Below are 13,412 nucleotides of genomic sequence, written 5' to 3' on the forward strand. Positions count from 1 at the left end.
TATGAATGCCGAGTAGTGCAAACAACGTTGCTGCACTTTGTTCTTAGAGCAACCTGAGCGTGCAACTCTCGGCTTTTCCATTCTGGGACGGTATTGTTCAGTCAAGTTAACATGATTAGAATGCATATGAACATTACACAATTTTCACGTCAAACCAAATAGCGCGAAATCTCTCGGTTCTCAGAACAACTACACTAAATTAATTGTGTATTAGATTAAAAATTGTAAGGAAGGTCTTCGAGCATTGGTAGTCCCTCTAAGCACATTCCCTGGCTGGCTTCCAGTTCTTAGTAAATAAATATCGCAAGCGCTTGACCCGACGCTTCAAACGCTTTGTTTTCCGCAACCCCCACCTGACAAAAAAAAATCCAGTCAACCAAGCGAGACAAATAGGGACGCCAAACAATCAAGCTATTTACAAACAGTATATCACGTCTGGTGAAGTTTCTGTAGCTTGGGTTGTACATCGTACGGAACTCATCCTATCCTAGTCCAGTGAAAGACAGCGGCAAGGAGAGCTGTAAAACATGGGCCGAGGTAAGAACAGACGTTTACGTTCCTGCTGTGGAAAAGTCTTACATCACATTCGCAAAGAACTGCTCCTCGTTCTCATCATTTTGGGAGTACTCGTCGGCTTCATTATAGGTTTATCGGTAAACGAGAGCGTGAACGATATCAAAGACCCAGAGAAGAAAGCCACAACCATCATGTTGATTGGATTTCCGGGTGAGCTCTTCATGAACATGCTGAAGTTGTTGATTCTGCCGCTGATTGTTGCAAGTTTGATCACCGCCTTGGCCACGCTGGACTCCAAAGCGACAGGACGAATCGGTCGTCGAACCGTGCTTTATTACATGGGAACTATGCTGATCGCTGTGCTGCTTGGAATCGTCTTAGTCATTTCTATACGCCCGGGAAAGCGAAGCAAACCCGAAGGAACTGACAAACAGCTTTCTAGACCTTATCGTGGTCTTGATTCACTTCTCGATCTTTTGAGGTGAGCTTTGATCATGGATTTATCATATTGATGAGACATCATTGTGCTTTCAGGTCGGTTGAAAATGACGACAGAGCAAATACAACCTGCGATTGCACTTAAACCATGTGTTGGGATCAACTTTCCTCCACCAAACACCTTAGCCGCACGGGCAATATTTTTAAGTGATTAAGCGCAGAATTGCAAATTAATCCTTCGTTTATAAACTGAGATTTATTGAATAGAGAGAGGTCAGATGTATTGTAGACTTATTTCGCCCAGTCCCGTCGATAATCAATCCATCAATGATTTCCGCGACAGTACATCTAGATCCTATGAATTAGTAGGTCATTAACACAACCTCTTGGCATAGAGAAACAATATCCACCATTTTTGATAGTATGCAAATCAAATTAGTTTGTCTCAGGCGACAGGTCATAAGTTCAGTTGACAATAACATGACATAAATAGTACTTCTGTGCAAACCAAAATTATTCAAGAATATTCCACCCAAATGGGCATCAAAATTTAAGCCTATTCAAATGAATCAAATTTTACTCAACTGACATGAATATTCATAGTAATGATCATGTTTTTTTAGTTTTGAGTCACATATATAAAGTTACACGGAACGAAAAGAAAAAAAAACAATTTCACGAGGCAGTGTAATTGTGGAATAAAATGATAATTATTTTTATCAACTCTTAACAAAACGGCTAATGAGAATGAATGCACGCTACACCTTTAATTTCAATCAAGGACTCTTGAAAAATTTAGGCAAATAAGCTTATCTGTGACAGTGATACATTGTTCTTAAGTGAGAGCACCAGGGGTTCTTGTGGCAAAGACGGTAAAGTAAAAGATTATTTTAAATTGATATTTGCGTACAATGATTTTTACCGCCTGATTAACCATGCATGCAAGTTATTATCAGATCACTTTTTCCAAAGAGTAACGGCTGCGTCTGAGCAGAAGCTTGACTGGGCCATTCCATTTGATATCCGCACCCCCCCCCCCCTATTATATATTTCCCAAAGGGGTCAAACCATATATTTCCCAGAGGGGTTGAACCATATATTTCCCAGAGGAATATAGTGTTTGATTTTTGCCCTCATATGTGATGTTTACTTTTGAAGTGGATCAGAATTAATTTCTCACACAGGTATATCATTTTTTTTTTCTCATCCCAAAGCTCAGAATAGAAGTCATACTGTTTTCTCTTATTTTGTTTCTGTTTCTTTACTATTACATTACAGGAGCTGCTTTCCCGTCAACCTGGTGGAGGCATCTTTCATACAAGTAAGTCGTTGCTAACAGAAACCTCCATAGCTCCGATCCACGAGGGTCTGTGTGGGGTTAACTGACAACTGACAAATCGCTGAAAATCTGACAACTGACATTTGTGGTGGGCTTTTACTGACAGCTGAAAAAACACTGGAACGCCCTAAATATCCTAAAAACTGGATATAAAATAAGAAAAGTTGATTTATTTTTTGCAATAAAAGTACGTGTTTTATTACATATCAGTAGGAGTAGGCCATTGTGTCATATTTCGCTAGTAATTGCCGCATGGACCTTCCACATCAAGGTCACACGTCACATATCGGATATGATCTTTGATACCAAACCCGATCGTCAACTTACGCTATAGCCGTCAATGCTGGTACTTTAAAAGCTGTTGTAGACTTTTATCGAATTGATCCGGAAACGGTACTTGAGCGTCACATAAGCCACTTTCCTCTTAACGATGTAAACACCGTATTAGTACCGAAAAAGAACCTTTTTTCATTCCTTGGTCGCAAGGCTAGGGAACGATTTTAATGCTGGAGATCAACCAGTGGGGCTCAGCAGCGACAAAAGAGCCGTTCAGGCTACATCGGAGGTGGAAATGTGACAGATGTCACATTTGTTGACAACTGCATCGTTGAGGTGCGAACATATGTGGACGAATATGAAATGGACTCAGAAAACGACTTTTCTGATCGAGAGGATAAAGATATTACCCCAATTACGGTTTCTAGATCTGGGCGGCCAATTCGTACCCCTTTTCGCGTGGATTTCCAAGGTACTCTTACACTAGATATCACTAATAATCTGACTGAAAAGGAGACAAAAGAATATTCCTTTCCGTAATTTCATGAGCCAATCGCAATCGACGCATTGTGAAACAAAACATAAAACCAATGTATTATGCTAGAGGACTCTTCACAAGTTTGTTGTCTTTCTGACAATCTTCTTTCCGACATTTTGACCGGCAAAGTGGTTGAAAAGGAATATTTCAATGCTGCGTACGGGTAATCAGAAGTTTATGTGCAGAAGAGTTCCACCCTTCAAACAACGACTGAAGGTCACTTGAAAGATCTTGGAATTACTTCATTCCAAAATTGTGAAAAAGGAGTTCTCATTGTATCAATTTTAGACTTGATTTTCGACTTTAAGCTATACGCGTCCGTTTTAGCCAAAAATAGGGTCGGAAAGTAATAATTAACTCACCAATCAACACTTACTTAACTGACAACTGATAAATGGCCAAAATTTTAACTGACAACTGACATTTGTACCCCTCATCCAGACCCTCTTCCACTGCTGGAACATTCGGTACGGGTCGCTATTTATCCCCTCAGGGAAGGGGAGGGGGGGTGGAGGTTTTTAGTTGTGTCACGCTAAAATTTACTTCATCCCTCATATAATATCCTCATGATACTTCCTCATCGATAGTTACTTGGCAGTCAATTTTGTACAGTCCCCTCCCCCCTTATAGTTTGTTGGTGACGTCTGACCCACTCCTTTCCCTCCCATCCTCCTCCCCCACCCGGCCGACGATAAATAATGAGTGGTCCCTTCTATTCCAAAGATTTACGGAAAAGAAAAAGTGGGAAGCTACCGAAAATGAATTTCCGGAATTTGAATTTGTCTCGATTTTCGACCGTGATAGTCTTTATTCGCGGAAGGGTGGAGTTAGAAGAGAAGTCCTTGAGAAACTTGAAGCTAAACTTGGGAGGGAGGCTAGCATTAGAAAGTGAGGCTGCTTACAAAGTTTATGGTTTTATGAGTTCAGTTTTCAACGGAACAACTTTTACTCACTTTTTTCTTGGGTAACCCCCTCTCATGTTAAAATCTACCCTAAACCTTCACTCAGAAAATCCCTTTTCTTTCGTACACCTTTGAAATGAAAACGGCAGCCCATTTAGGCAGGTACTCCCATAAAGTCTAATGAACATGGTGAATTTCCCGCTTTCGACCCGCCAAGACTTGTGTGCTCGAATACAAGTTCTTGATACGATCAATCGTTTTCAGCTTCAAAAACAGAAAGCTGAGTATTATCATAATTATAATCAGTGCTTAAAGGGAAAGTACGGTCCAAAAAAGTTTATCTCAGTTGGAAGACTTTTCCTCAGGAGTTTGAAAACTAACCGTCATTTTGTCCAGTTCTCCTTGCACTAGCGACAAGAGCGCTTTGAAGTTGCCCTTTTTTGCAACTTTCGTGGTTAGAAATACGCCATCTTGGATATGACGTAGCAGTTGTCAAGTCGAGAATTTAATCGAAAGCGCTCTCCTCGCCGCTGTTTTCCTTGTTTACATTCATCTCAGCAGGGATTTAAATGAGCGTGCTTGACTATTGCTACGTCATAATAAAGATGTTTCAATTTGAAAATGTCGATGTTTGGAACGTAATTGTACGCAAGTAAAACGCTCTTAGCTCAAATGAATAGTAAGCTAGTACAATGCAAGTAAGGAACTTTTGATAAAAATAAGCTTTTTCTAGACCGTACTTTCCCTTTAAAGTTTGAAGCAAGCCTAGTTATAGTAATGAGATTGAGTGGAGTTCATTTCGGTCTGTAATCATACAAAATCCGACGACCACCTAGCGGGAGACCGATTTGTTTGTCACGATTATGGTTATAGACCGAATTGGACGACACGAAGTCTTCTCACCGATTATCATAAAAATTACAATTTCCGAGAAAAGAAGGATAGCCAAGTTTTGAAAAAAAGTGAAAATTTGCATTAATAGAAACCAAGCTGAGGTTGTGATTAGTTGATTTAAACTAAAACTTTGAATGTGATTGATTGATTAGAACTACAACTTTAAATGTGATCAGCTCATTGAAATATCCGATAAACTGTGACTTAGTGGAAAATAGGAGTTTTTTTAAACCAATCACAATCAAGAAAATTGTAATTTTTATGATTAAGTGGTTAATCTTTATTGACAGAAACGAACAAAATACAAGACTGTCGATCCCATCGTCAAAACATATAACGAAACGATAAGGAACGGGACTCACAACTACACAGTTCATAAGGACGAGGAGCTAGCTCCGGGATCAACAATGGTTCCCGCGGGACTCGAAATTGCTTCCCGAAATATGAACGTCCTTGGGTTGGTTATGTTTTCCATTGTGTTCGGTATCGTATTGGGGCGCGTTGGAGAACGTGGATTGCCCGTGAAAGCCTTCATCGAGTCGCTGAATGAAATTATCATGGAAATGGTATCATTAGTCATGTGGTAAGACATTCATAGTAATGACAGGAAATGATAAAGACCACGGTAGATTGTAGGTCGCGAAGAGTCTGGGAGAAGGTAAGGGAGGATGAGCCAGCTAGCATTGTTCAAAAGCTGGTGTCAGGATATTAGCTCTTAAAACAAACCCCGCGACTAACAAGTCTGAACAGTCATGTTATAAACAGTTTGAAGACTTAACGCACCTATTGTTTAGCGTACCATTTTACTGTATCCGAGCGTTTCACCTTAGTATACACGTTTTCCAATGTAGGGTTACAAATTAACTGCTTGCTTAATTGATAGTGAAACCTACGAGTGAATGGCATTTACATTGTGTGTTCGTTCATGTCAGCTATGAAGGTTTCAAATTATTTCATAAGGAGCCAGTTTTCCTTTGATAACTATCTGAACGAACCAACACCAGTTTGCCCTGTGACTTTTACTACATTGTGAGGCAAAAGATTATATATTTTTATTACACGACTCGGGCAGTCAGAGGGCCAATAACTAAAATCAACCAATCCGGCAAAATGCTCTATTGCCGGTCAATATTCTCTCAGTATTGGACCGGGCACTGTCCAGAATGGTCCCGAATGATACCGCACTTGTGTCCCTTTGAACTTCAGTCGTATAATAAATCTCTTATTAACCAAGCTTGCTCGGGACCGTACAGGAAGAATATCGGCCCTCGGTCTTTTTTGTACGGACCTCGCTGCGCTCGGTCCGTACTGTCAAGACCTCAGGCCGATATTCTCCCAGTACGGCCCACGCGCTTGGTTAATAAGATATATTTATAACTACGCTCAACAGTAAATCAGAAGGATGATGAGCACCCTTAATATTTGGCTGAGCAAAGTGATGAAGTGGTTGAGAATGTGTGACGGATTTTGACCGTGACAAACAGAAAATACTCGTCCTACCTTTCTAATGTTGCCTAATTTTGAAAATGTCACCTTTCTTTATCATCAGGCTCTCTCCGATTGGAATTTGTAGTTTGATAGCTGCCAAGCTGGCGGGCATGGGTGACATCGGGGAATCATTCAAACTGCTGGGCTATCTTATGGGCACCGCCATCACTGGTCTCCTCTGCCACGGCTTGATCATTTTGCCTCTGGTTTATTTGATATTCACGAGGAAAAACCCGATTGTGTACGTTAAAAATATGTCGGATGCCATATTTACAGCGTACGGTACAGACTCCAGGTTGGTATCGTAATCACTTCCGTGTTTAGGGCATTTGTTTCTTATTTCTGCTTACAAGATCCCCCCTGAGTCAAACATGAAGATCACAGGAATAAAGCAAATGATCGCAAACCAAGAAAGAAGTGTTTGATCTTAAAGCTAATTCTCCTTGTACGCACCATAGGAAATTTATAAAGAACTATATGGAAAATATGCATACTGATGTCTTAATGTTGAAGGTTAAATGCGAGTTGTACATCTCATGTGCGTCGGTAGATTACATAGGGTGCGTTTCCAGTCCGGCGACAACGCGATTTTCACGTGTGTTTGTTGGAAGTAGTGTTCCAGATATCCTTTTTGCTGATTGGAATAATGCCTTATGTTACCACCAGTAACTTGAACGTGGAGACATCTTGTTCGCGAGATCGTCCGTATCACGTCGATTGGAGTGACCCTGGAATCTGACTTGCCAACGTTCTGTCGCTAAGGGAGCACAGCCTGTGCGGTCGTAGATCTCGGTTTTATAAAAGTAGTCCCCTCTTGGTATAACTCGTCTATAGAAATTATGTTTGGAACGTCCAAGTCGCCAAAAAGGCAGGAAAATCGATGCTATTTTATCTAAGTCACCTGAGCGCCACCATGCTACCTTTTATACTTGTGAGAAAAATGGAAAAACCAAGATCAGTTTTCTAGTCTGAGAAAGACTGTTTTTATGGAATAGGTTCGTTTAGGCTACCTAAATGAAGATTTTTTAATAATTTATTACAATATGCCTACGAGCACTGATGCGTTTCCAATCTCTTTGTTTAAACCCTTTCAAATGATCACATCTTTAACATATAGCGCGGCCACTTTGCCTACTACCATGAGATGTGTAGAGCAGAACAATCACGTGGACAAACGTATCAGCCGTTTCGTTCTTCCGTTGGGCGCCACTGTCAATATGGATGGCACTGCATTGTATGAGGGCGTTTGTGCTCTTTGGATCGCACAGCTTCACGGAATCAGCCTTGGGGCAGGACAGGTTATCACTATTATGTAAGTATATCGCTTCTCTGGTGCAAAAGAAACATATCTTCTATAAACCAAAAAAAGTATCGGGTTTCTTAAAAATGCTCCACATAAAACACTTAATTCAAGGAACTCTTGTGTCACAAAAGTGGACTCTGTTTTCTGAATGGTAGATATGAGTCGGTCTTCAGACGAAAGTTGTAAATCAATCAAATGACGGCTCGTTATGGGTTGACTGATCCTCCCGTAAGGCTCTATAGACTTCTCCTCTCGTCCCTCCTTTATACTCCAGAAAACCGAGATCTCATTAGTAACTCTCCTTACTGCCTGTCATACAATTTTTATGATGTTAGTTAAGAGAATTTGGTATTAGATTAACTAATAATCAACCTAATTGATATTTTATTGTAATCTCATCACTTGTCTGCTTGATATTGTATTAAAGTTGTTGGGAGAAACTCTGTCTTGATCACTCGTGGGAGTGAAAGGGTTCATTGCATGTATTTTACAGCTAAGGATTGTGCTAGCGGGATCTGCCTCCCGGTTAGCTCAATGGATAGAGCGCTGGACTGTTGTGCGGGAGGTCGAGGGTTCGAGCCCCGGCCGGACCAACACTCAAGGTCTTAAAATAATTGAGAAGAATATGCTACCTTTCTATAACATCAAGAAATGGTTAGATATTCTAGTCGTCTCGGATAGGGATGAATAAATGGAGGTCCCGTCTCCTGCAGGGTTAGGGGTAGGAGACGTTAATTTCTTACGCACGAGATTACTGTGTGATGGATGTCCTCCCCTGGGGTGGGATGGATGGGTTTGTTGGAGCTTAAACCTCGTAGGGGACCCATGTCCTATTGTTTCTGTTCCAGTACTTGGTACAAATCCTCAAATAAATAAAATAAAATAAATCTGTTCTCCTGTTATCGTCAGGCGATAAGCCTCTCTTTCATGCGTTTTTAATATTTATTAAAGGAGTGACACTACAATGGGGAAGAATAAAAGGAAAAATAAGAGAGGATCTCTATCCATTCTCATTTGATTTTTTTTAATATTTTAATTGAGTCTGTACATGTGTGCGTGGCGTCTCTGAACATCCAAAAGTATGTTGGTATTTTCTGTCTTACTAAGTTTTTTATAATTTAGATTGACATCTATGGCTGCGGCGGTTGGTGCAGCAGCAATTCCATCTGCAGGCTTGGTGACCATGCTGATTGTGTTACAGTCTGCCAATCTCCCCACCAGTGATGTTGCTCTTCTTTGGGCAGTCGACTGGTTCATGTAAGACCACAGATATAAGCGTTTATCAGAGTGTTTTAATCTAGGAGACTCAATTTACTGTACGTCTAATTCTTCTTCGTCCTCCATGTTACAGGGGCTCCGTATTTTCAACTTCTTTGAAAAAGTAAAAAGGATGACACGTTTAAGGGTGTCTATTTCTATGAAGGGTCCTGAAAGCGTTCCCATCTTATCTTTTCAATCCTTCATTCATTCATTCGATAATTCATTCATCTTTTCAGCAATTCATCCATTTACTAATTTATCAATTTATTGATTGATTCATTCATTTATTCATTTACTCATTTTGCTTCGAACGAAGTCTCGTTTATTAATCTTTATTATTTGCTTTTTCAAGGGATCGCTTCCGTACTGTCGTAAATGTCCTTGGAGATGCAATCGGCGCTGGTATAGTTGGGCACCTATCACGTGACGAACTGAACGAAGCTGACCAATCAGACGTAGAAGAAGGTGGTGGACATGGCGAAGAAAAGCATGAGCTTATTGTACCGTCTGAGGGACGTTACGTTAAAAAAGATCCAGATCAGAACCAATCCCCAAGAATGACCAGCTTTAAGAGGTCATCAGAAGACCCAACTAAGTAGGTCAACTCCATAATGGCTACTTATTCTTAAAATGCCATTTGACGTTTCTGGGAAAAAAAGATAAAAACACTTTCTAATCATTATCTATCAGCAATAAGAGCTGGGTATCGTGATCTTTCTTGACTGACAGCCAGTTCAAACAGACTGTTAATTTTTTATGTTTTATTACAATTTCAATTTTTATCTTAAGTTATGAGTAGCATTTCTTGTATTCTTTTCTACGATGATTCTCTAGTTCGGGCAAAATTGCCGACGGTAGGACAATTCATAAGCAATCACTATGACCGAAACTTATGTGTTCAAGCCAGTTAAGGGGTGTAGGAGATTAAAAAATCTCATGGACTAAATCAGTTCTACTTAGGATTACTACACGTAACACTTTTCTAAAACTGTCTGTGAAGGACTCACGTGAATATTTTATATCTTACGTCACAGCTTGGAAAAATTCTGATTAGTCAGAGGTGATGTAGCCGCATATATATATACTGGATAATTAGTCATAAAATTATGTCTTTTATATGTGCTTCAAAAAGATCAAAGGAAGGTAGAAATAGAAAGGGAAAACTTCTAGTTAGTTTGAGTAAACCTGTTTTCTTCATTCTGTTGTAGATACATTTATGTAAAGAAAAGGATAGTAGAGAAATTTTTTTAGACGTCGACATCAGCCGGAAGTTGAGACTACTTTTCCAAGCGCTTGATACGGATCTTTTTATCTAAACTGTTCAGTTCAAAATACTAGGACGAAGCCTTTGCTGACTTTGCATTAGATTATTTGATTTGAATGCAGACTAAAATTGGCTGCATTATACTTCCGGTCGCTGTCCGCGTCTTAAAAATGCAACCGCTGAATTTCCATGTTATATTTTTTTAGAACATAGTTAATATCTGCAGGTTGATTACTATATCGAATTTTTTCTTCTTATAAGTCCTCGGTAACATGACAAGAAGCTGCTGAACTTAAATCAAATTGGGGAGCAAAAAGGGGGGAAGGAAGGGGGATGAGGGGGATGAGGGGGATAGGGGAGGGGCTCAACGCAGGTACTGTCGTCGGAAGTTGCATTTTGAGTCCGGCGGGTATACTTCCACGACCATCACTCGTTCACTTCAGCCCCAAGGTTTCTCATAAAACAAAAAGATAGCAGCTTCTGATCAAGGGCATGGCAGAGGAATTTTGTAATATAGTCAAGTATACGTTTTGCATTTAGCTAGTTAGATCAAGAGATCCTCTCTTGGTTAGTTTCTATGGCCTTGGAAGGCGAGGCAGCTTTACTTCATCCATTTCATTGTGTAAACCGTGAAAAAATGAAGAAATATATCTGCTAAGTTTTCATGCATATCGTTTTCATTGTTTATCGTTGTTTGAGAAGAGAGATCTTTCAGTTTTTCTGCAATTTTGTCAAAATGTGAATAAAATAATTATGACTTCATAACTAACTTTCTCACGACATGGTCATTACTAATTTGCTAAAGTCTGCCGAATTTAATGAGGTATTTTTTCTTCCTGAAGAGTCCATGACTGAATAGAGGACAATTTGTATTCTAATTGGCTCCAGGTGTAACGAATCGAATTCTTTTTTCTCTCTCTGGTCCAAGTAGTAGGTGAAGACCTGAAATTTATCCGATCCGTTTGACTGAAGTTCTAGCACGAATATTCAACCAGCATGGGAATTGTTGCCTAAGCTGGTCTACAACAAGTGAGAATTTGGATTGACCTGACTCCAAGGGAACTTCCAAGAAATTCTGTAAGGGTCTGTAAACGCCATGAAAATTGTAAACAACGATCCGTAAAATAAATCACGAATTGGATAAATGGATGAATGATGTAAATGGTCACACGAACGAACGCATCTCGAATGGATAACGATTTTTCAAACGTTATGGTGTTGAGCTGAAGTGCCTCAAGTACTTTTCGCAGTAGGACCTTCTGAGCCGCTCTGCTCTGCTCTGGCGCAGTTAGGTTTCAAAGGCATTTGTTGTTTACGTTTTTGTTGTTTAGGTTTTATGGAGAACTGCCGAGAAATTTAGAAAGGGTCCATAAACGCCATGCAAACTGTCAACAGCAATCCGTATGAATAAATCACGAATTGGATAAATGGATGAATGATGTCAATGGGTGCACGAACGAAAGCATCACGAATGGTTATGGTGTGAGCTGAAGTGCCCCTTGAACTCATCACAGCAGGACCCTCTAAGCCGCAATGCTTTGCACTGGCGCGGTTAGGTTTCAAAGGCGTTTGTTGTTGACGTTTTTTTTTTTTTTTTACCTTTTAATGGAGAACTGCCAAGAAATTTTGAAAGGGTCTGTAAACGCCATTCAAACCTCAACAACAATCGGTACGAATAAATCACGAATTGGATATAAATGGATGAGTGATGTACTCTAATCCCAGCAGGACCTCCTGAGCCGCACTGCTCTGATCCGCGGCACTGGCGCGATTAGGTTTCAGAGGCGTTCGTTGTTGTGCCGACCTCAATTCCACTCCCGCTAACTTGAATGAAACTGAATGCTAATCACTGAACTACTCTTCCATAGGCTACGGAATCATCATAATTGTTCTTTGCGGACTGTACATAAATATACATACATAAACACACTTTGCTATGCCTGAAGAGCCGCAACAGCCGTGAAACGCGTAGCGCAAAAGTAAACAAAAAGAGGACTTTCGTTTTTTTATTGGTTTTAGTATATATATATATATATATATATATATATATATTGTGGGAGGAAAAAGACAAGTAAACTACAAGTTCATCCCTACAAGCCTGTTTCGTGGTCGTCCACTCATCAGGGGATTTAATGAGAATAAACTTTACCATTGCTTATATACAATATAATTTGCATGATCTGACTAGTCTAATTTATGCAGCGCGAAATTGACAGTTTAGTTGTTGCGTAGGAGGGCTTTGCTTCTGTGGCGGCATGAAGACACGAGTTCATTACGTTTGTTTAGTGTTGATAGTTCGGGCCGGCAGATGATTAGGAATTTTTCTTTGAGGCAGAGGTTACATCTTTTAGTTGAGCTGTTATACGGTGAGTGCGATGAGAAAATTCGCCAGGAAATAAAGTGATCGATGTTGTTGTCTTTGAGGGTCCAGATGTGCTTGCGAGTTCGGTGGAGTTTAAAGGTGGTTATCATGTACATCTGACCCATTAAGTTGTTGATTCTCATTGTTTTGTGTAAAATGAACGCTTCTTTGGTAGAAAAACTTTTTCGCAATCAGCGCATATTGTTTAGAAATTCGGAGCCGCTCATCTTTCACAGTATTTTCTTTATAGAAATACACCCTAGTTTGAATATTTAACAACACTCATGGCGTGAATTTTAGACTTAGTGGCATTTTACAGTAAAAGGCATTCACGGCCAAGCATAATGTTAGCCTAAAGAAGAGAGTTTCAAAATTCCCATCAAATATTAACTACCTCCCTCATTAACAAGAGGCTGCTGAAATTTTGCTGATAATTACTTAGTAGCCATGCCGGTTCTTGATTCATTTTATCGCAACATCTATTGATTGTTGACATTTCTATATGAGAAATCGAGACGAAAACGTATGAAATAGATAAATAAACATAACTCAGAATTTCTAACATGCATTGAGGCTGATATAAATATCATTACTTTTCCTAGCTGGTGTCTACTGTTTACACGGTATTGAGAGTGAGTTAAGTCTGTGTCCTGCAGCTGTTTGTATGATTCGATCTGATCCTGCCAACAGGACCTTTTATAAGGCATCTTAAGAGGGCAGAAAAGTGTACAGATAATTTACGTTTAATTGAAGATTTAAATTAGGGATTAAAGGTGAGAAAGCGAAAGTTTCAAGGTACAGCTTGAATTGAAAAATTTGACGGTAGAACGAT

At 39.8% G+C, this 13,412-nt stretch overlaps 1 protein-coding gene across 1 annotated transcript; it reads left to right on the top strand.

Moving 5' to 3' along the window:
* Window positions 1-384: 384 nt before the first annotated feature.
* On the top strand, window positions 385-9,742 carry LOC111320719 (excitatory amino acid transporter). The gene is made up of 7 exons (XM_022923398.2): window positions 385-997; window positions 2,233-2,275; window positions 5,194-5,486; window positions 6,453-6,686; window positions 7,509-7,703; window positions 8,817-8,951; window positions 9,307-9,742. Exons 1-7 carry the CDS (start codon window positions 528-530, stop codon window positions 9,551-9,553), a joined length of 1,617 nt encoding a protein of 538 aa, XP_022779133.2. The 5' UTR covers window positions 385-527; the 3' UTR covers window positions 9,554-9,742.
* Window positions 9,743-13,412: the final 3,670 nt, after the last annotated feature.

Source organism: Stylophora pistillata, chromosome 7 (assembly GCF_964205215.1).
Source record: "Stylophora pistillata chromosome 7, jaStyPist1.2, whole genome shotgun sequence".
Classification (NCBI taxonomy): domain Eukaryota; kingdom Metazoa; phylum Cnidaria; class Anthozoa; order Scleractinia; family Pocilloporidae; genus Stylophora; species Stylophora pistillata.

Excerpts from the sequence above, each read along its gene's own strand:
- LOC111320719 (XM_022923398.2), top strand. The coding sequence starts at position 528 with ATGGGCCGAGGTAAGAACAGACGTTTACGTTCCTGCTGTGGAAAAGTC. Across the intron at positions 7,704-8,816 it reads GGACAGGTTATCACTATTAT|ATTGACATCTATGGCTGCGG; the intron begins GTAAGTATATCG and ends TTTATAATTTAG. Across the intron at positions 8,952-9,306 it reads TGGGCAGTCGACTGGTTCAT|GGATCGCTTCCGTACTGTCG; the intron begins GTAAGACCACAG and ends TGCTTTTTCAAG.